Source organism: Cryptomeria japonica, chromosome 8, assembly GCF_030272615.1.
Source record: "Cryptomeria japonica chromosome 8, Sugi_1.0, whole genome shotgun sequence".
Classification (NCBI taxonomy): domain Eukaryota; kingdom Viridiplantae; phylum Streptophyta; class Pinopsida; order Cupressales; family Cupressaceae; genus Cryptomeria; species Cryptomeria japonica.
In genome coordinates this window covers 740929927-740957511 of record NC_081412.1, presented here as the reverse complement: position 1 = coordinate 740957511, position 27585 = coordinate 740929927, and the positions used below count along the sequence as shown (strand labels likewise).

Sequence of the window (27585 nt, the reverse complement as noted above, 5' to 3'; positions counted from 1 at the left end):
ACTTGCAACTTGGTAGATATCCAATTTGATGATGCTGAGAAGCTAGCTTTAATTAATTCATCTGAAACTATCTGCTTCTTCAACGAACCCTTGGTCTGACTTCTTTTGTCTTTGATATGCAGGATGATGATGTACCTCGCCTTGGAATGCAGGTAGGTTATTCCTGATGATGCTTGACCGAAGAAGGCTGTCCTTGTCAATGCTAGACGGGAGGAGGTCGTCCTTGTCCTGACTTGATCTTCTTTGATGAGGGTCCGCCAAGTAGTTGATCTTCCGACTCCGGGGTCGCCATTTGATGCCTACACAAAAGATTAAAGTTAGTCTTTGAGCATCAAACCTTAAAGCATAGAATTTAGGACCTTCCAAGAGAATGATTTAAGTTATTAATTTGGAAATGACATGATAAATCCAAAATTCTAATTTTTCAAATTAATGGCAATGAAATCAAAATAAATCTTGAATAAGAACTTCAAAATGATTCTTCATACCTTCTCCTTTGAAAGCCTAACTATAAAACCTTGGAAAATGATGAAAGAAGACCGGATTTTGCTAGACAAGGATTGAATTGTGGTCTTCCTTTGGATGAATTATGCCTCCATTAGCCTCCAAAAGAGCTTCTCCTTCTTTAGCCTCCAACACTTAGCAAAATTTCGCCTCCAATCTGCTGGATTTCGCTCCTCAAATTGCTCCTCAAATTGCTCCTCAATTTCGCACTTAGAAGGGATGAATGAATGATTTGAAACTTGAAACAATACTCCCCCATTATATAGAGCGCTCACCCTACTTAACCATGAGGCCGACCTAGGTTTTTAATAATAACATAAGATACAATCCCACCTAAAAGGAGGCCGACTTGCTTGTAAAAGCAAATAAATGCTCTTGAGCGCTCACCTTTTATTTTTTTAAAATTTCAAAATTAATTACAAGGCCAAAAGGTGGATTTTTCATTTATTTCAAGGCCTTAATTTATTAAATTAAAAAATGCCTTAATTAATGCGCATTTAATTCAATCTTTCCGAATGTCTTGAATTTAGGTAATTTAGTGCAAATTTTGGGCTAGCTTAGGAATATTAAGGTTTGATCAAGACTTAATGAAACTTGTTTCCTCCTTAAGCATCAAAATATCCAAAGTGATGGTTTGAACACCTTGTCTAGACTTGCTCACTTGATAAAATTGAAATTTTCTCAACCAATATTTGCAAATTTCCATGTCTTTGTATTCTCAATCTTGCAATTTGCCTTAGACTCAATCAAACAAGGTTGAATGATAGATTTTTTGATATTTTCGCCCTGGACCCTTTGGAAGGGTCAGGAGCGATTTTTCCAATTAGGTCTTGAATATCTCATTTCTTTCACTCCAAAATCTCCTGGAAGGCGAGCTTATGCTTGTTTTGACCTATTCAAGTCTTGCATTTCAATTTTTTATGAGGAAATTAGGTGAAAATGTGAAGTTTGCGCTGGACCCTTTGGAAGGGTCAGGAGCGATTTTTCAATTTTAGGCCAAAATTTCACCTTAGTTTGATCATTAAACTCCTTCAAGGCGATCTCCAGGGTTCATTTATCTCCATCACCGGGCTAGCTCATCAAAACTTTGAAGGAAACATTGCATTTTTGGGAATTTCGCTCTGGACCTCCTGGGAGGGCCAGGAGCGAATTTTGCAATTCTGACCAAAATCTCTCACTTTTCACCTTGAAACTTCTTTGTTAAGTAAGATTTCATCTTGCACTGTGCTAAGAATATGATTTTATGTCCAAGAAAGGCCCAAAAATGTGCTTAGAAGGAATTTCGCTCTAGACCCTCTGGAAGGGTCAGGAGCGAAATTGCCTTTCCTGGACAAAACTTCTTCATTCTTTCATCTCCAAATGTGCCTAGGCTTTCATCATGTTCTTTCCACCTTTCATCATGCCTTTGATACTCCAATTCGCCCAAACTGAGCAAGAAATGTCCTCTACTAAGATTTTCGCCCTGGACCCTCTGGAAGGGTTAGGAGTGAAATTGCCTTTCCTGGACAAAACTCCTTCATTCTTTCATCTCCAAATGTGCCTAGGCTTTCATCATGTTCTTTCCACCTTTCATCATGCCTTTGATACTCCAATTTGCCCAAACTGAGCAAGAAATGTCCTCTACTAAGATTTTCGCTCTGGACCCTCTGGAAGGGTCAGGAGCGAATTTGCCTTCTTTGTCCAAAATTCATCATCTTGCATGCTTCCAAGTCTTAAAATATAGCAAACGACGTCCAATCTTCATTCCCAGAGACCCTGCACATAAAAAGTTAGCCAAAATTAGTGACAAATAAGCTCAAATAAGATTTTCGCTTTGGACCCTTTGGAAGGGTCAGGAGCGAAATCTTCATTCCAGGCTAAACTGCTCAATTTTTTAGTTTCAAACCATTTCATAAGGCAAGGTTAGATCATTCACCAAGTTAGGAACAAGGTTTCAAGCTTAAACAAGGTGGCAAATGAAGTTTATGATGAATTTTGCTCTGGACCTCCTGGGAGGGTCAGGAGCGAAATTCCTCTTCCTGGCTAGAATCCATCATTTTTCAAGGTTTTCAAACATTTCCAAAGTCCAAACATGTCCACTTTTCCCTTCAAAATACCTTGCAAATCAAAATTTGGTCAAATAAGGCAAGAAATGAATCCTAGGTTGATTTTCGCTCTGGACCCTCTGGAAGGGTCAGGAGCAAAATTCGCTTTGGACCCTCGGGAAGGGTCAGGAGCGAAATTTGACCTTTGACCTTTTGAACTCTCCGTCAGGATCATTTTATGGAATATAACATTTAAGTATAAGTGCACTTATACTTTAAGTTATATTCCATATATACTTTCAGGATGTTTGAGAGTGGTTTTAGACCTCCAGGAGTTATATTGCAAAATCTAGTTTTTGGAGGATTCATCAGTTTTCCAGACTTAGTCAAATTTCAGGATCAGGACATTCCAGACTTAGCCAAATTTCAGGATCAGGACATTCCAGACTTAGCCAAATTTCAGGATCAGGAAATTCCAGACTTCATCACTCATCAACTTGACCTCACTCAAGCAGGACCTACTCTCCAGGTGATCCCCTTGGCGACCCTCGAAAGTTAAAGGCTAACAGACAAAACCCTAAAAGACCTAAAAAACAAACCCTAGAAAGCAAAAAGCAGGGGTCCCCATTTGCAATGGGGCGATGTGTGAATACGTCACAACAGGTTATTAGGAAAGTTAATTATGGAAAAACATATTATAGCAGGATACTAGGGAATACAGAGAACTATGAGGAAAATGTATGTGGTTCCACAAATGTTTTAGATAATGATGAACAACATTCAGATCTAAAATTCATCCACAAGAGAAGTAGGGGTTTACTAACTTCATCAGCACAAAAAGATGAGTCTCCATTAAATGGACCTAATGCCATTAAGTACGTGTAAAGAAGATATTTCAGAATTGTAACAGAACCCTAGAATCGTACATCTAAGCTGTCCGGTCACGTTCCTATGCATGCTAGCATTTTGCATACTTTGCTTCTTGTATTGTGTCTGTAGTAGTTGTTCTGCATTTACTCAAACTAAGGTAACAATATAGCTTGAACAAACTTCTTGTTGGTGGTTATCAACTGTATCTGCTTCTTCAATCTTATTGATTTTTTACTTCAATTGCTCCTTGAATTGTAACCCTTGTTTTTGATATCCAAGTGAGCAAATTTCTAATCGGTAAATCAACTGCTAGTTTCACTTCAAAGTTCAACCTCAAGCAGTGGTGTGAAGTCTAAGATGGTGCCTGATAACAGAGCTGTTCCTCAACTCTTAAATCACAACATTAGTAGTATAAAAGTTTGCCTGAATACTTATCAGTCGAATAGAAAATGAGAAAACTGCTTATTAACTCCCCTAGCCAAGTTTTGATGTGTTAATGAGTTTAATTTTTTTTATTTGCAGAATTTTGCTGAGTTTTTGAGTCAAAGTCAAAATTAATATGGTGAGTTTTTCTTAGTTGCAATTTTTTAAACTATGGTAACACCACATCATTGTTGATAAGATCTTCATCTAGTTTGTCATGGTTAGTGTTATTGGGCAGCTCAATAGTTTCATTCTCATCCTCGGACTTAGAGGTGCTCTCAGCATCATCATCATGCAGTTGATTTTGTCCATGACGTGACATGATCTTTCTCAAAGTATATTGTCAAGTTGATGACATTGCTTCCAATAATTTTGGGCCAAAGTGCATTGATCTACAAAATTTTTTGAGAGAAGTTTTGGCAGGAAGCAAAAAACCAACGTGATTTCATGTATGTGTATTGTTCTGCTGATATTGTATGCTAGCAAAAGGACTTTTGAACTCCCACATTTGGAACAAAGTAAGGTGCATACGGCATAGTAATATTACCAAGTAAAACATATTTACAAGAAGTTTATGCTCTTAAATATATTCCATAATTTGAGAATTTACTATCTTCTCGTATTGTTAGGATCTGCTTCCATACTATTACATTATTCTTGCCAAGTATACCACGAGAAATTATAATAAAAAATATCCATTTAACCGTATTACACAATTAACATCAAAATTTTGGATTTAGTTGTGTATAATTTTATAACATCAACGTTCTGGATCAAAGTTCATGATCCATCATGAGGATGAGATAGCCAGAGAAGAAAGAAATGGAGAGATAGCAGCAGAGCAAGTCCTCTAAATAGGAGAGGAGAGAGGGTGCAAATTCTAAGGGGCTATGGAGAGGATAGGGAAAAGAGGATGACCTAGACACACATAAGCCACAAAAACCTACAAAGGGGTGGGAAACAAATGAAGACAGTCCCACAATTTAAAAGAAATGAAGGAAAATTCAAAAACCCAACTAAAAACCAACCAATTACACAAAACCTAATAAGAAAATAAAAATACAAGCACATAATGAACCTATTTATATATATAAATAATTAAAAATAATATATAGAAACATAATAACCACCAAAATAAACACCCTAAAATAATATAAAAAATTCAACGAAACTAGAAGCACAAAAAGTGAAAAGTAAAAGATGAAACCAAAAGGGAGGAGAGGAGAAACAAGCAAAAGGATTGGGCTCAGGTATGAGGATGAAAAAGCTTGGAGGAGAGAAAGGGAGTTGGGCTTGAGACTCCTAAATAGGGGGAGGAGTGTTGAAGATATTATAGCTACAGTCGGATTCCTCTGATCAACCTAGCTAATACAAATGTCTAATTGGCCTATCAGCCTTAGACATTTGTATATTTGATTTACTTGTTCCTGTTATTATTTTCGTACTTAAGTTGCAGATCAGTTAAGACTGTTTGTGTTTACATATTTATCATATTAGATTATCGAATTGCATTGCATAATCGATATTTGTTAGTATCGGTTCTACATAACCAATTCCATTTGTTAACATATTGTCTAATGTCAGTTATATTTGAATCGATTTGATTCCAATGGTCAGCAGGTCTATTAGTGAAGAGTCACGACTTCTTTGAAAGTCATGAGGCATCATTTATTAGTATGATTCATTTGGAGCATGACAGAGATAAGATGGATAAATGGAAAAAGTCGATAATATCCATACAACGATAAAGATATTATTATACAGCAGTCCATGATAACACAGTTCGTGATTATTGTCAACTTGGAGTAAGCCAATAACCTACAGCATTCAGTAAACACAACAGTTCGTGATTATCATCAACCTGTAGGAGGTCGATAATATACTGCAATTCATCATCACTAAAGATCGTGGCTATATATATATAAACCCTGAAGATCATTTATATATTGTGACAGATTGAATTGATACCTTACATAGTTTGAATTAACATCAAACTGAGATTAAAGATTCAAATAAAAGTTAAAAACTACCTGCTTATTAAATCTGATCAAAACTAACATGTGTTGTGCGTTGCACATGCTCCCTGTTGCTGACAGGGTCCCCTTTCCTTTTTTGGGCCTTCTCGCCTTCGTCCTGTTGAGTTCCGTGTAGAGTGTCTCGCGTCCTTTTGAGCGAGCCCGTAATCAGTCCATGAGATGATGATGTTATGATCGGAGGAGCTTGTGAATCCGTGAGATCAGTTGAGTCTTCAGGCATGAATTCCAAGAGATCGTTTAAGCTTGTAAAATCGCCTGAGATAGGCGTAGGATGATAGAAACTGGCGAAGTCCGCCAAGTAAAGGATAAAGCGTCTGAAGGTCGCATGAGGACCCAAAGACGTCGATTTTCGTAAGAGGATATAGGAGAGATAAGAGGATGCAAAAGTGTAAATTTTCAAAACCTCCTCCGAATCCTGAAATTCGCACTAAGGAGAGAATTACATGATGTTTTGAGAGTTTGCAAGATGGATGAAAATGGCGATTTTCGCTAGCTAGAAGGTAAAAAGGTGAAAACCTTGCAAAGTTCCCCAAAGTGCTGAAATTGGCAAAACTACTTAAAAGGCCGAAATTCGCATTTTGGAGGGCAAACATAAAAGGTGAAAAGAGTTTGCAAAAACCTCATAAGTGCCGAAAATCGCACTTTAAAGGTGAAAGTGCGAAAAGTTTGAAAGTTGGCAAAACGCCTAAAATCGCCGAAGTTGGCAAAATAGCTTCAAACGCTGAAGTTTGAAAAATACCTCCAAAACCTGAAATTCGCATAAGGAGGGAGGAGTGTCAAAGTAAAGTTTTCAAAAGCCACCAAAGTGCCGAAGTTCGCACTTTCGGGAGAAAACGCAAAAAGGTTAAAAGGTTGGCAAAAGCCACCAAATCGCCGAAGTTGGCAAAAGCCACCAAATCACCGAAATTGGCAAAAAGAGTCAAAGTGCCGAAGTTTGAAAACACACTTAAAGTGCCGCACTTTGCAAACTCCTTCAAAAGTCTGAAATTCGCCATACAAGGAAAAGTGTGTGAAAGTAAAAGTTTGCAAAACTCTCTAGTCTGCTGAAAATCGCAATTTGGAGGGCAATTGTGAAATTGCGAAGTTTGAAAGTGCACTAAAAGTGCCAAAGTTTTCAAAATGGGTCAAAACCCCGAAAATGGCATTTCAAGTTAAAAGTGTGAAGTTGAAAAAGTGCATCAAAGTGCCGAACTTGGCAAAACACTCCAAAATCCCGAAGTTTGCAAAAGTGCCCAAAATCCTTAAGTTTGCAAAACACTCCAAAATCCCGAAGTTTGCAAAAGTGCCCAAAATCCCGAAGTTTGCAAAACACTCCAAAATCCCGAAATTCACCATAAAGGGGTGAAAATGTCAAAGTTTTTAAAGTTTGCAAAAGTGCCCAAAATCTCGAAGTTTACAAAAGTGCCCAAAATCCCGAAATTCACCATAAAGGGGTGAAAATGTCAGTTTTTAAAGTTTGCAAAAGTGCCCAAAATCCCGAAATTCACCATAAAGGGGTGAAAATGTCAGTTTTTAAAGTTTACAAATGTGCCCAAAATCCCGAAATTCACCATAAAGGGGTGAAAATGCCAAAGTTTTTAAAGTTTGCAAAAGTGCCCAAAATCCCGAAATTCACCATATTGGGGTGAAAATGTCAAAGTTTTTAAAACTTGCAAAAGTGCCCAAAATCCTGAAATTCACCATAAAGGGGTGAAAATGTCAAAGTTTTTAAAGTTTGCGGAAGTGCCATTTAGGCCGAATTTCGAAAACATCTAAGTATGAACTTTTAAAAAAAAACTTTTCAAACGCCCCTCTTGCCCGAAATTGCCAGGAACAACTAAATTCGCAGAAGGAGTAAAAGTGTTAAAACTTGGGAAATTTTCAAATGACCCTCCAGGCGTTAAATTTAATGTTTGTTGAATTAATTTTAATGTTTCAAATTAATTTATTAAAATGGGATTAATGGTTTGCAGGTCCCAGGACGCCATCGCAGAGATCTAGGCGAAGGCCTGAAAATGCAAATCGAAGAGGGATCGCAACCAAGCGTTGGAAGCTGGAGGAGAAAACATGCAGTGCAAGATCAAAGCGATGAAGCATTGGGAAGCGTGCCACCCAGGCAACAAGTTAAAATTCACCACCAAAGACCGAAGAACACTCCGAATGCAACAATCATGCATTCTTAGGAAAAGTACACTGCTGGATTTAACTCCAGAAGTTCAGTTTTTTAAAAACTAAAACTGTTTTATTATAAAATTGCCTGTGGGTCCCACGCAAGATATTTTTTGTGGACAGTTATGTCCAACTGCCAAATTGACCGAATTAAAGCCAAATAGTGGCAGGTAGTTGGAATTGTGGTTGGTTGGATAACTAAGAATTGATTGGGCATGGGTTAAGGCTGCCAGCTTTTGGATGGCAGACAACAGCCCTTGGATGCAGTCAATCCTAGCCTCTGATTCAATATTGTAAAAACTATAAAAGGCAGAGGCCTTTATTTTGTAAAGAGTTAGATGGTTAGATAGTTAGACAGTTAGAGATTTTTGTTAGATAATTAGACTGTGGTGAGAGAGTTAGATTTTAGAGTTAGAATAGGTTAGATTTTAAGCAGTAGCATAAAGATGCTGCAAAAATTGTTGTAATAGGTAGCTGAAACCAATATATCAACATTGATTTGGTGTTTATTGTCTTGTTTTCATCCTGTTTGCATGGTTTCTTTCAGCATTTTAGATAGATCTTTTTGTTTTGGGTGTGTAGGTATTTGATAGATTCAGGCTCATGCCATTGAGGATATATTGATTGTGTATCCTTTTGTATGGTTAACCTGAGCCTTTGATTGTGCTTAGTTCAATTGCAGGTGTCCATCTGAGCTATGCCAGAATTGGGTGCTTAGCCGTGCGTCTCCAGTCTAAATATCTTCCAAGTCCCTTTGAAGATTGCATCGTTCTTGCAAGGTTGTGAGCTATTCTGGCCAAGCAGGAATTGGTTATGTTGAATCCGTCTACCCGCATACCCGTGTTGTTAGTTTTAGATCTCCTAACCCTTTCCTTTTGCTCTTTATTTCATAGTTTGAGAATCATAGCAGACCACCTTGTTGCAAATTGTAAGTCCCCTTGTGCTCCTAGCAAATCACATTAATCACTGAGTAATCCTGCAGTCAAGACCTGACAATCGAAACCTTGAGGTCGTCCCCATTGATCAAAGAAACAGCATTAGGGATTTCCTTATCTCAAGAGAGGATAGGATACTCAGCGAGTACATCCTATTTTGCGTTGGCTGGATGGAGTTTGCAGCGATGCGACTTTAGACACGTCAACAACATGGTATCAAAGCAGGATTGAGCAAAGATCAAGATCAGATTGATATATAAGCTAGATTATCTTCTATTATTGTCATCAAGTTCATCTATTTCTACCAACTTCAAACTGCAGGTGATACGATTATAAGACCAAATCTTCAGCAGACAACCCGCAAAGGATGTCAGAGAAGTGTCAGATTTGGTTCCTTAAATTTGCAAGGGATAATATAATGTGTTACGTCAGCCATCATATAGAAGAAAAAGTATCGACGATAAACTAATTTGTGAGTTGATATTATTATGGCACCAACTATAATACTATCGTATAATTTGTGGAAAGGCACGAGAAATATTCTATAGATGGAATTCATAACTGCGATAACAAGGTGACAGTTTGGCATAACAAATCGGAACTAAGGTAGACAGTGGACATGTCTCTTGGAGATAACGCATTCTATGGTAAGGTATAAAGAGGCACTCGATATCATTCCATTGGGCATCATGGTTTGTATTAATCTCTTTAGGTATATCCCGTGCGATAACTTAGACTAATCAAGCGACTTCCAGTCCAGAATCGGATTGGTACATTATCAGTCTTGTATTCACTCAAATCTGCTCTATCGGGTCGGAGCAAGTAACATATCACCATCAGACATATCTGATACAACAAGTAGTGTTGCCAGCAATAAGGGGGAAATCAGTCTCATTTTATTATTCTTATCCTTTTGGATCACTCTTGTTGAGGAATTAACCAAATATCAATAGTTGGTTACATATCGAATAAGATCTAAATCGGAGAGAGCACCACACTGTGGCAGGCTCCTACAGACATCAGAAAACAGCACCATCACCTATTGTTGCAAGAACATAACTTCAGATCAAGGACAGCCATGTATCACTGTAAGTGATATCAGCGTACACATCTGAATATTTATGAAGGCATATTGGAGACGACAGCCCTTCATATTGATATTGGGAGACGTTAAGGAATGTATAACTAAAAGGCAGCAATATAAAAGGTTTTAATATATCAGATGCAGCGATCAGAAAAGAAAGAGTAGTTTGAGTAAGCCTCAGTTAGGAAGAGGACACAAGAAACAATTAATAGGAGGACGTTTCTCTAAAGAGCATGTCTCTAAGAAATATAAGGTATATGAAAAGGGGCCTGGAAGGTGGAGAATCTATCTTATTATGACACTAATCTGAAGTTTCAGTTAAGCAGCACTATAACAATTGAGATATATATATATATATATATTTCAAGTATACAGATCAGAAAAACTTATCAAGATAAGTTCTATGCTTTGAACTATTCTTAAAATTTAAATTAATAATGAAATGTCATCAGTTTGGGTAAATTTTATATTATAGTTCTCACTTTAAGTCTGAATGGTTGTCTCAGTACTAAAATTAAGGCAAATCCCAAATAGGGACATTACAGCAGCACTAAGTCCCCCATCAAGTACGCCAACCCCTAGGTGGGGCCAGGAGGCTGAATGACTGGGTGTTCATTCCGTGCTCTTGGGCTTGATTGGAAAGGACAGGCAAGGGACTCCATAGTGCGGATTGGTTTTTAGGGAAAGTCTTAATTGAATTCCCACATACACATCATGTAATTTGCAATGGTGATCTTCCATTGCGGATGTTGGTGAGACTATTCCATAAAAGGATTCAGATGGATTCATATTCTGAGAGATATCTACCTGCAGAGGTGCAACAGTTCACTTGTGAAAGCCATAGAGGCACTTGTGTTGGTAATGATAGCATCTAGGGTTACAAAGCCAAAATTGAGGCAAGAGGGCTCTCTCAGTGAGAGGGAGCATACTGAAAGGGGATTTTGTTCTAAATCTCAGGATGATTATATTCCTGGCTAGGACTTGATCTTATGACAGTAGATCCATGGTGGTTTTGGATATAGCACTTCCAACCGTATGAGGATCATACTAGATGATGAGAGGCTCCTAAAGCAAGATATCTTCCATGATTGGGACCATGTGAGCAAGGGATGCTTCCGTGACAAAGGGAGTAGCTAAGAGGATGTGCTTCTATTGATATCCAAGGATCTTGATTATATTGGTTCAGAGGGAGTGGACCATGTCAAGATGGTTTCTCTAGCGATCAGTCGAATGACTATGATTCATGAGATGGAGACCTATGTATGTAGGGTGGAAGCCCTTTATGCTGACTTCTAGGTCATGATATTCCTAGATAGATAAATACTTGATGAGATTGGAATACATCAAGAGTGATGCAGACTCCCACCTTGTATTTCATGAAAGGTCAAAGCACGTGGAAAGGTATGCTATTCGCTTAAGATACTATGTGAAAGGCTTTCTAGAGACATGGTGGAAAGGTATGCTATGATGGAAAGGCATGCTATTCACTAATGTATTCGTCTTTTCAAAAGATGTTTTAAAGTGTAAACTCTTGTGATTGCATTTCTCTTTGAGAGAGACTTAAGGTGAAAGCTTTGATCTACACCCTCTGATATGGTTCATGGTGGATGTCATGTGTGTGATGCCATGACAAACATCACGTGAGAGTCTGTGATGATTTTCTTGTACTTGTGTGTTTACCCTTTGGATGAGCCATGGTGAATATCATTGTGAGGTGACGATCTCACAATCATGAACACTTGTACATCTCACCATTATTGTGAGGTGACGATCTCACAATGATGGTTGACATCACGTGAGGTGATATCTATGATTAAACCATAATGGTGGATGTCACATGAGGTGATATATTTGGATATGCCATAATGGTTGATATCACGTGAGGTGATATCTATGAATAAACCATACTGGTGGATATCATGTGACGTGATATCTGTGGATATGCCATAATGGTTGATATCTTGAGAGGTAATATCTATGGATATGCCATAATGGTGGATATCATGTGAAGTGATATCCGTGGACAAGCCATAATGGTGGATATTACATAAGGAGATATCTATGGTGGATATCATGAAGTGATATCCATGGATAAGCCATAATGTTTGATATCATAGTGGGGTGATATCTTTCCTTTCCACATGTGGGAGTAGCCATTGTGGTCAAATATCATGATGAGGTGATAAGCTTCTTTCATACACATGAGTGTAGTCATTGTGTTAGTCATCACGATGAGGTGATGTGTCTTGTAGAGATTGAGAAGGATTCCTCCCTAGCTAAGAGGGAGTGTTGAAGATATTATAGCTACGGTCGGATTCCTCTGATCAACCTAGCTAATAGAAATGTCTAATTGGCCTATCCGCCTTAGACATTTGCATATTTGATTTTACTTGTTCCTGTTATCATTTTCGTACCTAAGTTGCAGATCAGTTAGACTGTTTGTGTTTACAGATTATCATATTAGATTATTGAATTGCATTGCATAATCGATATTTGTTAGTATCGGTTCTACATAACCGATTCCATTTGTTAACATATTGTCTAATGTCGGTTATATTTGAATCGATTTGATTCCAATGGTCATCGGGTCTATTAGTGAAGAGTCACAACTTCTTTGTAAGTCATGAGGCATCGTATATTAGTATGATTCATTTGGAGCGTGACAGAGATAAGATGGATAGATGGAAAAAGTCGATAATATCCATACAACGATAAATAAGATATTATTATACAGCAGTCCATGATAACACAGTTCATGATTATTGTCAACTTGGAGTAAGCCGATAACCTACAGCACTCAGTGAACACAGCAGTTTGTGATTATCATCAACTTGTAGGAGGTCGATAATATACTGCAATTCATCATCACTAAAGATCGTGGCTATATATATATAATATTATAAACCCTGAAGATCATTTATAGATTGTGACAGATTGAATTGATACCTTACATAGTTTGAATTAACATCAAACTGAGATTAAAGATTCAAATAAAAGTTAAAAACTACCTGCTTATTAAATCTGATCAAAACTAACAAGGAGGACTTAGGATGCTAGAGGGATCGATTTTGAGGTGGTTAAGAAGAGGATGCCAAGTGAAACTCAGATTCCAACCACCATTGCAATTGACGTTGGATGGGTGAAGGTGGATTTCAATGGCCTCTTTGAGTTTCCTCTTGAAGAAATTGTCTTCTTTTACTAGGATTTGGGTATCTGCTAATGATATTTGGTGTTTAGTCTTAGAGGAGTGCTCAGCTAGGACTGATTTTAGGACCCACTCATGCCTTATGTCAGCATAGTGCTGTTTGATTCTGGTGCCAATTAAGCGACTTGTCTCCCCAATATAAGTTATATGGCATGAGTAAACCACTTTGTAGACACCAGAGTTAAGGAGGAGATTTCTAGGGTTTTTGGGTGAAGGGATGCGATTTCTTAAAGTATGAAGGGGCTTCAAGGTACATCAGAGGCCTTTCTTATGAAGGATCTTGGGAAATTTTGTTAGAAAGGTCCTCAACATAGGGGAGGGATGCAACATGGCAGTAAGGAGGAGGTTAATCAACCCCAGGTTTACAGGTGCAATGGGATTTGGCTTGTGTATTACACAATTGTCAGGGTCTCTTTGTACACCTTTATACTATTGTTACCAATTATAAAAGTAAGAAATTATAAACAAAATATACCCCCAGATCTTCTGATGTGGCTCTGACTAGTTTTTATGTATCTTCGTATTGTTCTAGCTTAAGAAGTTTAGTTTTGTATTGGAAAAATGAAATTTCCATAAGCATCTTACAAAGAAGTTCATTAATTGATGATGTTAAATTATTTATTCTCCTAAAAAACTGCATTTCTTTTCATCTAATGAAAATGTTCAACTTTATATATGATCAAGTGTGTTTTCTTTACATATCTTCTGATGACGCTCTTGTATTGTAGATCAATGCGCTTATAAAAATTATGGTATTCTTGGTTTTCTTGTACACTGTTGCTCTATGAATAAGTCCGACACATCTGCAATGTGTTATCATATTCTATCATACATGTTCTTTTGATCTCAATGCTTGAATACGTCTAATGCTTCCTGTCTCATATTCAACACCCTTTGTATCAGGAGGTACAATGTTTGCAAAAGTAACAGTTTCTTCCATGAACTCTATCTTATAATTTATTGACAAGTGTGTTGTGGATATTTCATTCAATCTGAGGAGGTCATCCAATTGCTTTTCGATATCCTGCTGGCAAGTGTGGTGGAATGCATGCATAAGATGCAATGATTGCCATTGTCATCAAGGAACTTACCAGTGCCCTCTATGCTCAAATTAACATACCTTTGATTGGATACTTCAGTTTCATAACCTTAATTATTGAATATTTGGGTTTGAAATTTTATGATGTAATGCATTCAGCTGTAATAGATTCTGAGAAATTATAAATTTAGCTCACACTAATTAGTTTTATATTGTTCAGATCCATCATTATCTTTCATATCTTTTTATAATACTAGATGTTGCTACTTCTATTTATCTATGCTCATTGCTTCCAGATTCTCTGTGTTCGTGTGTGTTTATGTATGTGGAGGTCAGAATCCAGTAATAATGTTGCTAGAAGCACTATTTTTTATATTCTTATGATGTGTTTGGTTACATTTAATTCTTGGTTTTTGGTATTCAGGAAAGAACAGGGAAAACTTTCCACTACAAATGGGTGAGATTCAAGGACATGTTTTAGCTGCTGACATCAATGATGATGGCAAAATTGAAATGGTGACCACTGATACAAGAGGGAATGTGGCTGCATGGACTGCTCAAGGAAAAGAAATCTGGGAGAGACATCTTCGGAGTCTTATTGCACAGGTAGAACCATTGATGAAATACCACTTTTATGTGCATGCATTGATCCATAAACTCAGGGCAGTTATGCTGCACTCCTTTAATTAACATTTGGATTTAAAATAATACACTTCCCACTACCTCTAAGTACATTGAATCACCTAAAATGACTGCCTATGACATATGCATTAAAGGATTAAATAGAAACATCTCAACTGTGTAAACAATTCGCATCACACACGTAACACATGCAACACAATTGCACTCTGGGGAGACCCTCATCTAGGCAGAAAACTCTCAAAAGATTGTGCTAAGCTTCTCATGCCCTTATTAAAATACCTGGGAAAGCTTGTTGCATATTATGTTTGAAGTTTCTTTATTATAGTATTTTAATTTTAAGATTTTGATATATCATAGATTGAAAAGTATTCTGATTCTGCAGGGACCGACTGTGGGTGATGTTGATGGTGATGGACATACAGATGTGGTAGTTCCAACCATTTCAGGTAGCATTTATGTTCTTAATGGAAAGGATGGGACATATGTAAAGCCATTCCCCTATCGCACTCATGGGAGGATCATGAGTCCAGTTCTTCTGGTTGACCTAAGTAAGCGTGGAGCAAAACAACAAGGGTTGACTCTCGCTACCACATCATTTGATGGTTACTTATATCTTATTGATGGGCAAACTGGTTGTGCAGATGTAACAGATATTGGAGAGACATCGTATGTTACCTAACTTTAAAAGATCAAACCTTGAGAGAATATTTCAGTGACTGCCCCCTCTGAATCAGTTCTTACATTTTGATTGTATTGTTGCAGTTATAGCATGGTTCTTGCAGATAATGTTGATGGAGGTGATGATCTCGATCTAATTGTATCCACTATGAACGGCAATGTATTTTGCTTTTCAACTCCTGCCCCACATCATCCATTAAAGGTATGTGAATGAAGGTATATGCTTATGATATCTATTCCATATGTTTTTTTAACTACATTATTTCCTGACTTTGCTTTGTTGGGTGCATAGTGCAACTTGTAGCATTGCTAGCTACCACATTGAACAGATTGTCACTATTTGTGACGATGAAAGTGTATAGGCTTAGTTAGAGTAGAACATATTTTATAAAAAAGAAATATTGGAAAGAGCATAAACAAAAAAACATATTAGTACCCATACAAAGAGGAATGATGATCTACCAAATATAGAAAGCACTTTACCTTTCAAAATACAATTTATTATTTTTCTTTTGTGGCAGTTCAAGGCTCAGGTTATGTGACACAAGTGAGCATCTGAAGTTGAAGACTCCTAGTCCATCTAGAAAATGATAGTATATTGCACAAATTTGTTAGAGGATACGTCTCCAAAAAACTGACTTGTTGATGGGTGTTTTATGACCACACCAACACAAAATAAAGTTTCCAATGGTCACTCTATCCTCTCTTGATCAAAATCCCATGTATGCTAAGACTGCAGAAAGATCATACAGTGATTCGAAGGTTCCAACTGCGTACTTGCGACTTTATGATGGATATAGGCTTGTTCAGTTTGATGTTGCTGGTAATCCAAGGGGACTTATATGCAATGAAGAAGACTTAAAACAAATGCTAAACTTCAAGGAGGCTTTGTGAATGATTTAGTAGATAGCTCTTTTTTTGGAACTTTTCTCAATAGAATATGTGGAAAGTAAAGAGGTAAGGGTTTACAAAGATTCTAATCTAATCCTAGGAATTTAATAGACAACAAAGACTTAGGCGAGTTCGACCACACTTTTCTTTGCCACTTTCAGACAACTACACAAAAAGGGTGCAATCTTCAAAGGTTGTGCTCATAAGATTTTGAATCATCAATGAACACCATCAAAGAACAATGCTCATTCGACAATCCAAGTTAGGAACGCACATATAAAAGCTCAATCCAACTGTGCACTGCAGATAGAAATCATCTATCTGCAAAAGGTATGAGCGAATGATCTCACCATAAAGTAATGCTATCTATTTCATTCATCTAATTGCTTGGAATTCGAATCTAAGTGAGGAAGATAAAACTGTTAAAGTTTTGTGATCAGACTGAAGAATATAATTTACTTTAATTTTATCAGAAGAGTATACAATTTGTACTGTATTACTATTCTAACTTCCCACGAATGTGACAAGATAGCAAGTGGATAATAGTCAATGTTCACTTTCCCTTGAAAGTATACCACTGATGATGAGTGTTGTTCAATCTGCCATGGATGTATGCTCAGATAATTATAGTAGTTTTATCTGATTAATTTATCCTTTAGTGTATTATAGTCTAACTCTTATCATAGCCATATTCACTGTTTCTATCATCATCGACTTGACCTTTTCAAAATGAAAACTGTATCATATTGATATATGATATTAAACGACTTCCTGAGAAGTCGTGAATCTTTACTCCAAGAGTCCCAGTGGTTTCTATCAAACTGATTCACTAATAATCGGTGAAGACTTAACTAATGCACAACCCAATCGATTACTAATCAAATCGGTGATAGCAATTATGATGTTGACTGGTTATAATAAAATATCGATCGTAAGTTAATGATCGGATATATACATGTGTCTACAGTAAACTGTTTGGAGCATTGGCAAATAGAATAAGTAAATTTCTGAGCACATATGATGGACGAGTTTCATTATATGCAACGCACATAGTGTAGACGGGTATCATTAATCTTAAATGTGCAAGGCCGAAAGGCCAATTTCGGCCAATTGAACATTTAGATTGGCTCTGTCGGTTATGCTAAGGATACCGACCAGAGCTATCATCATTAACACTCCCTCTTAGCTCAGGAGGTATCCTTCTTTAATCTTTGAGTCACATAGTTATCACCTCACTGTGATAACAAACAACATGGCATATCCATAGACATCACCTTATGTGATGTCCACCATTATGGCTTATCCATGGATATCACCTCACATGGTATCCACCATAGAGATTTCCTCAAGTAATATCCACCATTATGGCTTATCCTTAGATATCACTTCACATGATATCCACCATTATGGTATATCTAAAGATATTACTACATGGCATGTCCACGGATTTCATGTCACATGAAATCCACAATGAATATCTCTTTATGTAATATCCACCATTATGGCTTATCCATGGATATCATGTCTCATGATAACCACCATTATGGCTTATCCATGGATATCACGTCTCATGATATCCACCATTATGGCATATCCATAGATATTACTACTAGAGATATAAACCATTATGACATATCCATAGATATCACGTCCCATGATATCCATCATAATGGTATGATCAATCAATATCGTAAGATTGTCACCTTACGATAATGATTAGATGTACAAGTGTTCACTATTGAGAGATCGTCACCTCACAATAATGTTCACATGGGTTCATCAAGCACTGGACCAAAATTGTCATGGAGTCACACACATGACATCCACCATGAACCATATCAGAGGGTTTAGATAAGGGCTTTCTCCTTAAGTCTCTCTCAAAGAGAAATGCAATCACAAGAGTTTACACTTTAAAACATCTTTTGAAAAGAAGAATACATTAGTGAATAGCATACCTTTCCACTGTGTCTCTAACATACTGATACTTGATCTCCACATGCTTTGACCTTTCATGAAATACAAGGTTGGAGTCTGCATCACTCTTGGTGTATTCCAAGCTCACCAAGTATTCATCTATCCAGGAATATCATGACCTAGAAGTCAGCATAAAGGCCTTCCAGCCTACATAAATGGGACTCCATCTCATGAATCATAGTCCTTTGATTGATCACTAGAGAAACCATCTTGACATGGTCCACTCCCTCTGAACCAATATAACCAAGATCCTCGGATATCAGTAGAAGCACATCCTCTTAGCTGCTCCCTCTATCACGAAAGCATCCCCTGCTCACATGGAAGATATCTTTCCTTAGGAGACCCTTATTATCTGGTATGATCCTCATACGATTGGAAGTGCTATACCCAAAACCACCATGGATCTACTGTCATAAGATCAAGCCCTAGGTAGGAATATGTTCATCTTGAGATTTAGAACAAAATCCCCTTTCAGTATGCTCCCTCTTACTGAGAGAGCCCTCTTGTCTCAATTTTGGCTTTGTAACCCTAGATGCTATCATTACCAGCACAAGTGCCTCTATGGCTTTCACAAGTGAATTGCACTTCTGCAGGTAAATATTTGTTTTATAAAAAATGGAAATGCAAAATCTCAGAATCTCCACTAAAGTCCTCTGCATATTCCTCTTGAATTTTAATCTCTTCATCACAAATAGAACTTCAAAACTCTATAGCCTGAAAAACAACAGACTGTGATTCTAAAGATGTCCTAAATGTAAGGGACAAATTTCTCATAGTAAATTGAAGAAATTTAAAACACAAGATATCCAAATGCATCTTGTCGTAAGCGAATATCTACTAACAAAGTTGTTTCACAAATAACATGCATAATGTAATTGCATGAATTAACAAAAAACTACATATTAAATTCATGAACATTATTCAACCAAAAAAAAAACTTATCTCTTTCAAATCAAAATATGAATCCATCTGAATCCTTTTGTGGAATAGTCTCACCAACATCCGCAATGGAGGCTTGAGGCATAGTCCTGGTTGGACATTTCATTGCGTAGTGACCATATTTGTCACATCTAAAGCATTGGATTTCTGAAATGTCCTTCCTTCTTTTGTGCGTAGGAGCACCATTTGATTCCTCATCTTTCTTTCTTTTGGAGTGTCCTTTCTTACCCTTCTTCTTTGAGAAGTGTGCGGCAACAACATGAATATCTTCATTTGTGGAGCTTTGACCAATACCTCTTGTAGCCAATCTTGACTCTTCTTGAATGCAGTCTGTCTTCAATTGATCAAACTTAGGAAGTTTAGATCGTGCACTTATCCCTTGAATGAGTGATTCCCAAGAAGAATGGAGACCATTGAGAGCCAACATGGTTAACTCTTTACTTTCAATTGTGTGACCAATGGTGGAGAGCTGGTCTCTCAATTCTGTTATCCTCATGAAGTATGAGGTGATAGATTTGCCCTTGATCATTTTTACATGATGGAGCTATTGCTTTAATGCAAGAGCTCTACTAATGTTATTTATCTCATATGTACTTTCTAATGATTTGAACATGTCATAGGCCATTTCCAATTTTGAGATAATTGGTACAATATGATCTTTCACAGAGTCAACCAACATTTTCATTGCTTCGTTGTTCTTTCTTTTCCATTGAAGCTTCTCATCCTCTTCTTTTGGTTCCAGTACGACATCTTTCACAAATTCTTCTAATTCATTTTCCCCCAAGGCAAGCATAACTCTAAACTTCCAAGATACGAAGTTTAATGCTCCTTCAAGTCGATCCTCAAATCTAGCACCATTCACCATTCACCATTTTGATGTATAGAAGGGACTAGAAGAATTCTGATCTTTTTCTTATGCTGGCTCTGATACCATGTTAAGTTTTGTGATCAGACTGAAGAATATAGTTTACTTTAATTTTATCAGAAGAGTATACAATTTATATTGTATTACTATTCAAACTTCCCACGAATGTAACAAGACAACATGCGGATAATAGTCAATGTTCACTTTCCCTTGAAAGTATACCACTGATGATGAGTGTTGTTCAATCTGCCATGGATGTATGCTCAGATAATTATAGTAGTTTTATCTAATTAATTTATCCTTTAGTGTATTATAGTCTAACTCTTATCATAGCCGTATTCACTATTTCTATCATCATCGACTTGACCTTTTCAAAATGAAAACTGTATCATATTGATATATGATATTAAACGACTTCCTGAGAAGTCGTGACTCTTTACTCCAAGAGTCCCGGTGGTTTCTATCAAACCGATTCACTAATAATCGGTTAAGACTTAACTAATGCACAACCCAATCGATTACCAATCAAATCGGTGATAACAATTATGATGTTGACTGGTTATAATAAAATATCGATCGTAAGTTAATGATCAGATATATACATGTGTCTACAGTAATCTGTTTGGCAGCAATTGGCAAATAGAATAAGTAAATTTCTGAGCACATATGATTGACGGGTTTCAATACATGCAATGCACAGTGTAGACGGGTATCATTAATCTTAAATGTTCAAGGCCGAAAGGCCAATTGAACATTTAGATTGTCTCTGTCGGTTAGGGATACCGACCAAAGCTACCATCATTAGCAAAAACCATGCAAGCTTCAAAATAACACAAGTGAACACCAAAATCCAGTGTATCACTCTTATTATCTCAATAACTTATAGCAACAATCTCATACAATTTTCCCTCCCTTACAAATGAAGGGGTAAACCCCTTTTATATGCCCCCAAAAGAAAATGGACGGCCTAGATTACCCTCAAATCAATGGCTAAGATTCACCATGCAAAACCCTAATTAGGGTTTGACCAAAGATTACCAAAATGTGTCACCAAATAGTGGAGATAGTCATTAATGAAGAATCTCGTCCACTACATATTAATTACCCTTTATTCCCCCAAAAAGGCGTCCATGATGCATTAAATGCCCATTACATTTTTAAATTGCCGACTATGCATTAATGATCCACTAACTCCTTAAAAACATGGCAGCCGTCATGCAATGAATGAGCCATCACCTAGTCAAAACGTCCACCAACAATTAATGAGCCATTATGTCGTCATGCAATTAAAAGATTCTCGTCCAAAATTGGACGACTATTATCTCTTTCATTGATGGTGAATGTGACGAATCTGGTCATGACATCTTTCGACTCCCCTATGAGGACACTTGGCACAGTCTCTACTTTGAATTCCAACATAGAAGTGTCCTTTGAACACTTGGAGAAAAACTCCTCCCATTTGTTAGTTTTAATTAGGGTGAAGAGCGGATTCCAATTGCCTAAGGCAACATTGGAATCCGCCCTTAAGGGCTGGGCCCTTTATCTTGAAATGATAACGTGTACCCTTTAGGGCTGGGCCCTTCTCACATGCCACCCTCTAATAGGGAAGACCCTATAACTCACGCCACACTATGTGTCTCTCACCCAAATGAAACGTGCTAAGGGATAAGGGCTGAACCCATACACCAAACGTGGGAAAAAAAGAATTAATAAAATAATATTAATTAATGCAAGCCGACCTAGAGGTGTACCGCCAAGAGGAAGATATATATATGTCAACTTCAAGATGAAGTAAGACATTCATTTTTACACACATCACCAGCAAATGCGATATGCTCTTCTCCTAAATGCGATTTGCCCTCTTACACTTGGCGAATCTGCTCTTTGGCGAACTCCAAGGACATTTGGTTATAATGCTGCTTCATCCTGTTGAAGTCATCTTCTACTGATTGGGTTCTTGGTCATCTACAGCTAGGGCATCATCCCTCATCACCTTGGCAACTTGCTGTTTGGACAGCAATCAGAGATAAGTGTTGTAATTAGAACATTATGCTTAATACATAATCAGATCCGAGGATCTTTCTTGCTGGGTTTTTCCTCCCAGGAGGTTTTCCCAGGGTACTTGTGTGTTGTGAGTTCATTCTGTTCATTTCTCTATTTATGCTTAATTCTGGAAAATCCTAACACTAACAACAATCAACATTAATCTGGAAATTAAGATAGATTTCTATTTTCTGAGTATTGTATTAATCTGAAAGTCTAAAATTAACATGGTATCAGAGCTCTGGGTTACATACATACATATATATTAACTTTCAGATTTCAGTAGCCTTTTATTTTAGTTTGCTGTTTCATTTTCAGTCAGGACAATGACAGGACTGAAAGTTGAAGATAGGCTCGAAGGGGCTCTTAACTTTGCTACCTCGAAGGTTCGCATCCTGCTTGCTCTTGAGGAAGATGATCTCCTACAGTTTGTGCAAGACAAAGAGCTGACTGTGCCCACAGATCAAGAAGAATTAAAGCAATTCAAAAGGAATGCCCTCAAAGCCAGAAAGCTCATCATTGACTCAGTTAGAGATCACCTTGTCACCTCCATCTCCAAGTTCACTACAGTTAGAGAGATATTCAAACATCTAGAAGGTATTTATGAGATCAATAACCTTAGTAGAGAAATTGCATTAAGGCAACAATTACTTCATATTAAAATGGCAAAGGAAGATTCAGTTATGTCTTACTTCATGAAGATCTCAGAACTAAAAGATCAACTAGGCACAATTGGTCATAACATTGAAGACAAAGATATTGTCATGATATCATTAAATGGTCTTCCAGACTCATGAGACTCATTCATTCAATCCATAAGTGGGAGATCTGAATTCCCAACCTTTGATCGTCTTCGGAACGATTGCCTTCATGAGGAATCTCGCCTTGCCACAAGGGGAAAACTCTAAAGTCCTCAAGTGGATGATCAACATATGCTTGTAGCCCAATGCAAGAAAGATGGTAATTGGAAAAAGAATAATCCAAAGAGGAGTAGAGATTTCAGATCACCTAACTCTCAGTATTCTTGGAAGAAGCCAAGAGATCTCTCTCGTGTTCGATGTTTCAGATGTGACAAATATGGTCACTATGCTAAAGAATGTCAGAATGAACCCATGCAAAAGGAAGCCAACCTAAATGAAGTCTCAGAACAAATGAAGACTTCTTATTCATTTCTGCCTTATCAAGCAGCATACTTTCAGATAGTAACACATGGCTGATTGACAGTGGTGCTTCTAGACACATCACAGGATATCGTGAACATCTCTCAGACTTAGTAGAAAAGGATACCAGTCTACATGTGGTAATTGGTGACGATGCTCGATATTCGGTAAGAGGTTCTGGCACTACTTTAAATTTAGACTCTGGTATTTCACTTCACCTTAGTGATATCTTATTTGTTCCTGGAATTAAAAGAAACTTAATTTTTATTTTTGCTCTAGAAGATAAAGGTTATCAAGTAGCATTTTCTGAGGGCAAAGTACTTGCTTGGCCTAAGAATTCTAGTTTTAAATCTGCTCGTGTTATTGGAAATAGATATGATAGTTTGTATAAGCTTTCCTCTAACCCTGTTCAAGCCCTCATTAATGAGACCCCTGAATCCTGTGAGCTATGGCATAGAAGGCTTGGACACTTACACTTTCAAGCTCTTCCCTCTCTTGGAAAGATAGTTAAAGGTATGCCTAAACTTAGTAAATTTCATGATGATTCATGTAAGGGTTGTGCTATGGGTAAAAATGTTAAAAGTCCTTTTCATAAAAGTGAAAGTAGAGCTAAAGAAAAACTAGAACTTGTTCATTCTGATTTATGTGGCCCTATGTCTATAGCATCCTGTAGTGGATTTCTTTATTAGGTAATATTCATAGATGATTTCTCTAGGAAAACTTGGGTCTATTTCTTAAAGACTAAAGAATCTGATGAAGTCTTAAGTAGATTTAAAGAATTTAAGGCATTGGCTGAAAACATCTTTGGTAAAAGAATTAAACGCTTAAAGTCTGACAATGGAGGTGAGTATACCTCTGGCAATTTTTATGACTTCTGTATTGAGTCAGGAATTAAGAGGGAGTTTTGTGTTCCCTACAACTCTCAGCAAAATGGAGTTGCTGAAAGAAAGAATAGGACTATTGTTGAGGCTGCAAAGGCCATGATCCATGATCAAGACTTGCAGACCTTTCTTTGGGCTGAGGCTTCTAGAACAACGGTCTATATTCAAAATAGATGTTCCCATTGTGTTCTAAAGAATATGACTCCTGAAGAAGCCTTCTCAGGATCCAAACCTGACATCAGCCACTTGAGAATTTTTGAAAGTCCTGTATATGTTCATGTGCCTAAAGAAAAACGAACTAAGTTGGAGCCCTTCGAAAAGAAAGGAATGCTAGTTGGATACAATGAATCCTCCAAAGCCTTCAGGATCTACATTCCAGGTCAAAGGTATGTTGAGGTAAGTAGGGATGTTACTTTTGAAGAAAATATTGCATTTAAGAAGTCAAAAGGTTCTTTTGTTATTGATGAGGCTAATGATAATCAAGATATGAATGTTGATACTAACCTTGAGATTCAAAGGGAGTCTGTTGTGCCTCCACCCCAAGAAGTGCATGATGACCCCACCCGAGCCTATGAATCCCACGGATGTACCTGGTGACATTGTGGTCAGCAAAAAGAGGCCACTTTGGGTGAGAAACACCATTCAAGAAGCTGAAAGATTTGCAGCCCCCAATGGTACCTTCAGAGAAAGCAAGAGACCTCAAGTATTCTCCAACCACGTTGCATTGATGAGCAATCTCATTGAGTCTGCGCCATACAATGTTGAAGAAGCCTTGAACCATCATGCTTGAAAGTTAGCCATGGATGAAGAATATCAGTCAATCATCAAGAATGATGTCTGGGATATTGTGCCTAGACCTAAAGCTAAAGGTTGGAAGCTACATCAAATGGATGTTAAGACTGCCTTCCTTAATGGAGTCATTGAGGAAGAAGTCTATATTGAACAACCTGAGGGTTACGAGGTCCATGAAAGAGAAACTCATGTTTGCAGATTAAAGAAAGCATTATATGGCCTCAAATAGGCCCCTCGAGCTTGGTATGAAAGAATTGATAAGTAATTGGTAAGCTTAGGGTTTTGTAAAAATGATGTTGATTCTAACATTTACTTTAAAGTATTTAATGATGAAATGCTAATTCTGGTTCTATATGTGGATGATTTATTTCTTACTAGTAAAGATGAACTCACTAATGATGTAAGAAAGAATTAGCTTCAGAATTTGAAATGAAGGATTTAGGTCTAATGCATTATTTTCTAGGTCTAGAAGTATGGCAAAGACCTAACGAAATTTTCTTAAGTCAAGGAAAGTATACTATTGATATTCTGAAAAGATTTAGAATGATGGATTGTAAACCTATGTTTACTCCTATGGAATCTAACTTAAAGAAGTTGAGTGTTTCTGTAGCTAACTCTGATTTTGCAGATCCTTCTGAGTACAAGCAGTTGATTGGATCATTGATGTATCTAGTTAACACTAGACCAGATATATGCTATGCAGTGAATGCTTTCAGCTAGTTCATGCGCATGCCCAAACATGTTCATCTTGATGCAGCCAAACACATCCTGAGATACTTGCGTGGCACAGTTGGCTTTGGGCTGAAGTATCCAATGAAAACTCCAATAACCCTGGAAGGTTACTCAGATGCAGATTGGGTAGGAAGTGTAAAAGATAGGAAAAGTACTTCAGCATCTGCTTCAACTTAGGATCTGCAGTGATTTCTTGGGCTTGCAGAAATTAGTCCTCAGTGGCACTAAGTACAACTGAAGCTGAGTATATTGCTGCAAGTGTTGCTTCTTGGGAAGCAGTATGGCTTCGTAAACTTCTTGCTAGGTTGTTTGGACAACCTTGGAAACCCACAGTCATTCATTGTGATAATCAGAGTTGCATAAAGATGTCAGTCAATCCAGTGTTCCATGATAGGTCAAAACATGTGGAAACTCATTATCACTTCATTTGGGATATGGTGCAAAGAGGTGCTATTTAGCTGAAGTATGTCAGCACTGATGATCAGATTGTAGATATCCTTACCAAGCCTCTATCCAAGGTGAAGTTTGTGTACTTCAGAGACAGGCTTGGGATTTCAGAAAATGAAACCTTGGTTGAGAGGGAGTCTCAACCTCAGTGAAACATTGTGTTGCATCAACCAGCCTCTGCGGGCAATGTAAGGTGGTAGGTAGTCTTCTCAGGGAGAAGAGTAATTGTTACCATCCTCTGCGGGCAATGTAAGATGGTAGAAAAGATCCTCGCCACCCTCTATGGGCAATGTAAGGTGCTTGTGTGCAAGATGGAAGATTTTTGTTATGTAATTCCATTCTATGCTTGTGTGCAAGATGGAAGTTTACTATGTTTTGATTATGTAATCCATTCTTTGCTTGTGTGCAAGATGGAAGTTTACTATGTTTTGATTATGTAATCCATTCTTTGCTTGTGTGCAAGATGGAAGATAGTGATATTCTGATTATATTCTCTTCTCCCTAAATAAGAGGGAGTGTTAGTTTTAATTAGGGTGAAGAGCGGATTCCAATTGCCTAAGGCAACATTGGAATCCGCCCTTAAGGGCTGGGCCCTTTATCTTGAAAGGATAACGTGTACCCTTTAGGGTTGGGCCCTTCTCACACACCACCCTCTAATAGGGTAGACCCTATAACTCATGCCACACTATGTGTCTCTCGCCCAAATGAAACGTGCTAAGGGATAAGGGCTGAACCCATACATTCATTTTTACACACATCACCAGCAAATGCGATATGCTCTTCTCCTAAATGTGATCTGCCCTCTTACATTTGGGGAATCTGCTCTTTGGCGAACTCCAAGGACATTTGGTTATAATGCTGCTTCAGCCTGTTGAAGTCATCTTTTGCTGATTGGGTTCTTGGTCATCTACAACTAGGGCATCATCCTTCATCACCTTGGCAACTTGCTGTTTGGACAGCAATCAAAGATAAGTGTTGTAATCAGAATATTATGCTAAATACATAATCAGATCAGAGGATCTTTCTTGCTGGGTTTTTGCTCCTAGGAGATTTTCCTAGGTTACTTGTGTGTTGTGAGTTCATTCTGTTCATTTCTCTACTTATGCTTAATTTTGTTGTTTGTAACTAGGAAAGAGGGTTTGGATTGCCTAAAGGCAACATCCGAACCCCTATCGAACTAGGGCCTTCCCTTAAGGTAACGTGTAGGACTGGACCTAAAAGGGTAACGTGCCCCTAAACAGGACCAGCCCTATATTAATGACGCCACACTAAA

The 27585-nt window shown here is 37.6% G+C and overlaps 1 protein-coding gene across 2 annotated transcripts in view; it reads left to right on the top strand.

Annotated features, from left to right (window-relative positions):
* LOC131061435 (protein DEFECTIVE IN EXINE FORMATION 1) overlaps positions 1 to 27585 on the top strand; it is a 192739-nt gene that overhangs the window by 137413 nt on the left and 27741 nt on the right. For both annotated transcript variants that reach the window (XM_057995125.2, XM_057995126.2), the window contains exons 12-14: positions 14693 to 14874; positions 15293 to 15576; positions 15673 to 15790. In XM_057995125.2, coding sequence (XP_057851108.2) covers positions 14693 to 14874; positions 15293 to 15576; positions 15673 to 15790 — 584 coding nt within the window. The remainder of the gene's footprint in view (positions 1 to 14692; positions 14875 to 15292; positions 15577 to 15672; positions 15791 to 27585) is intronic.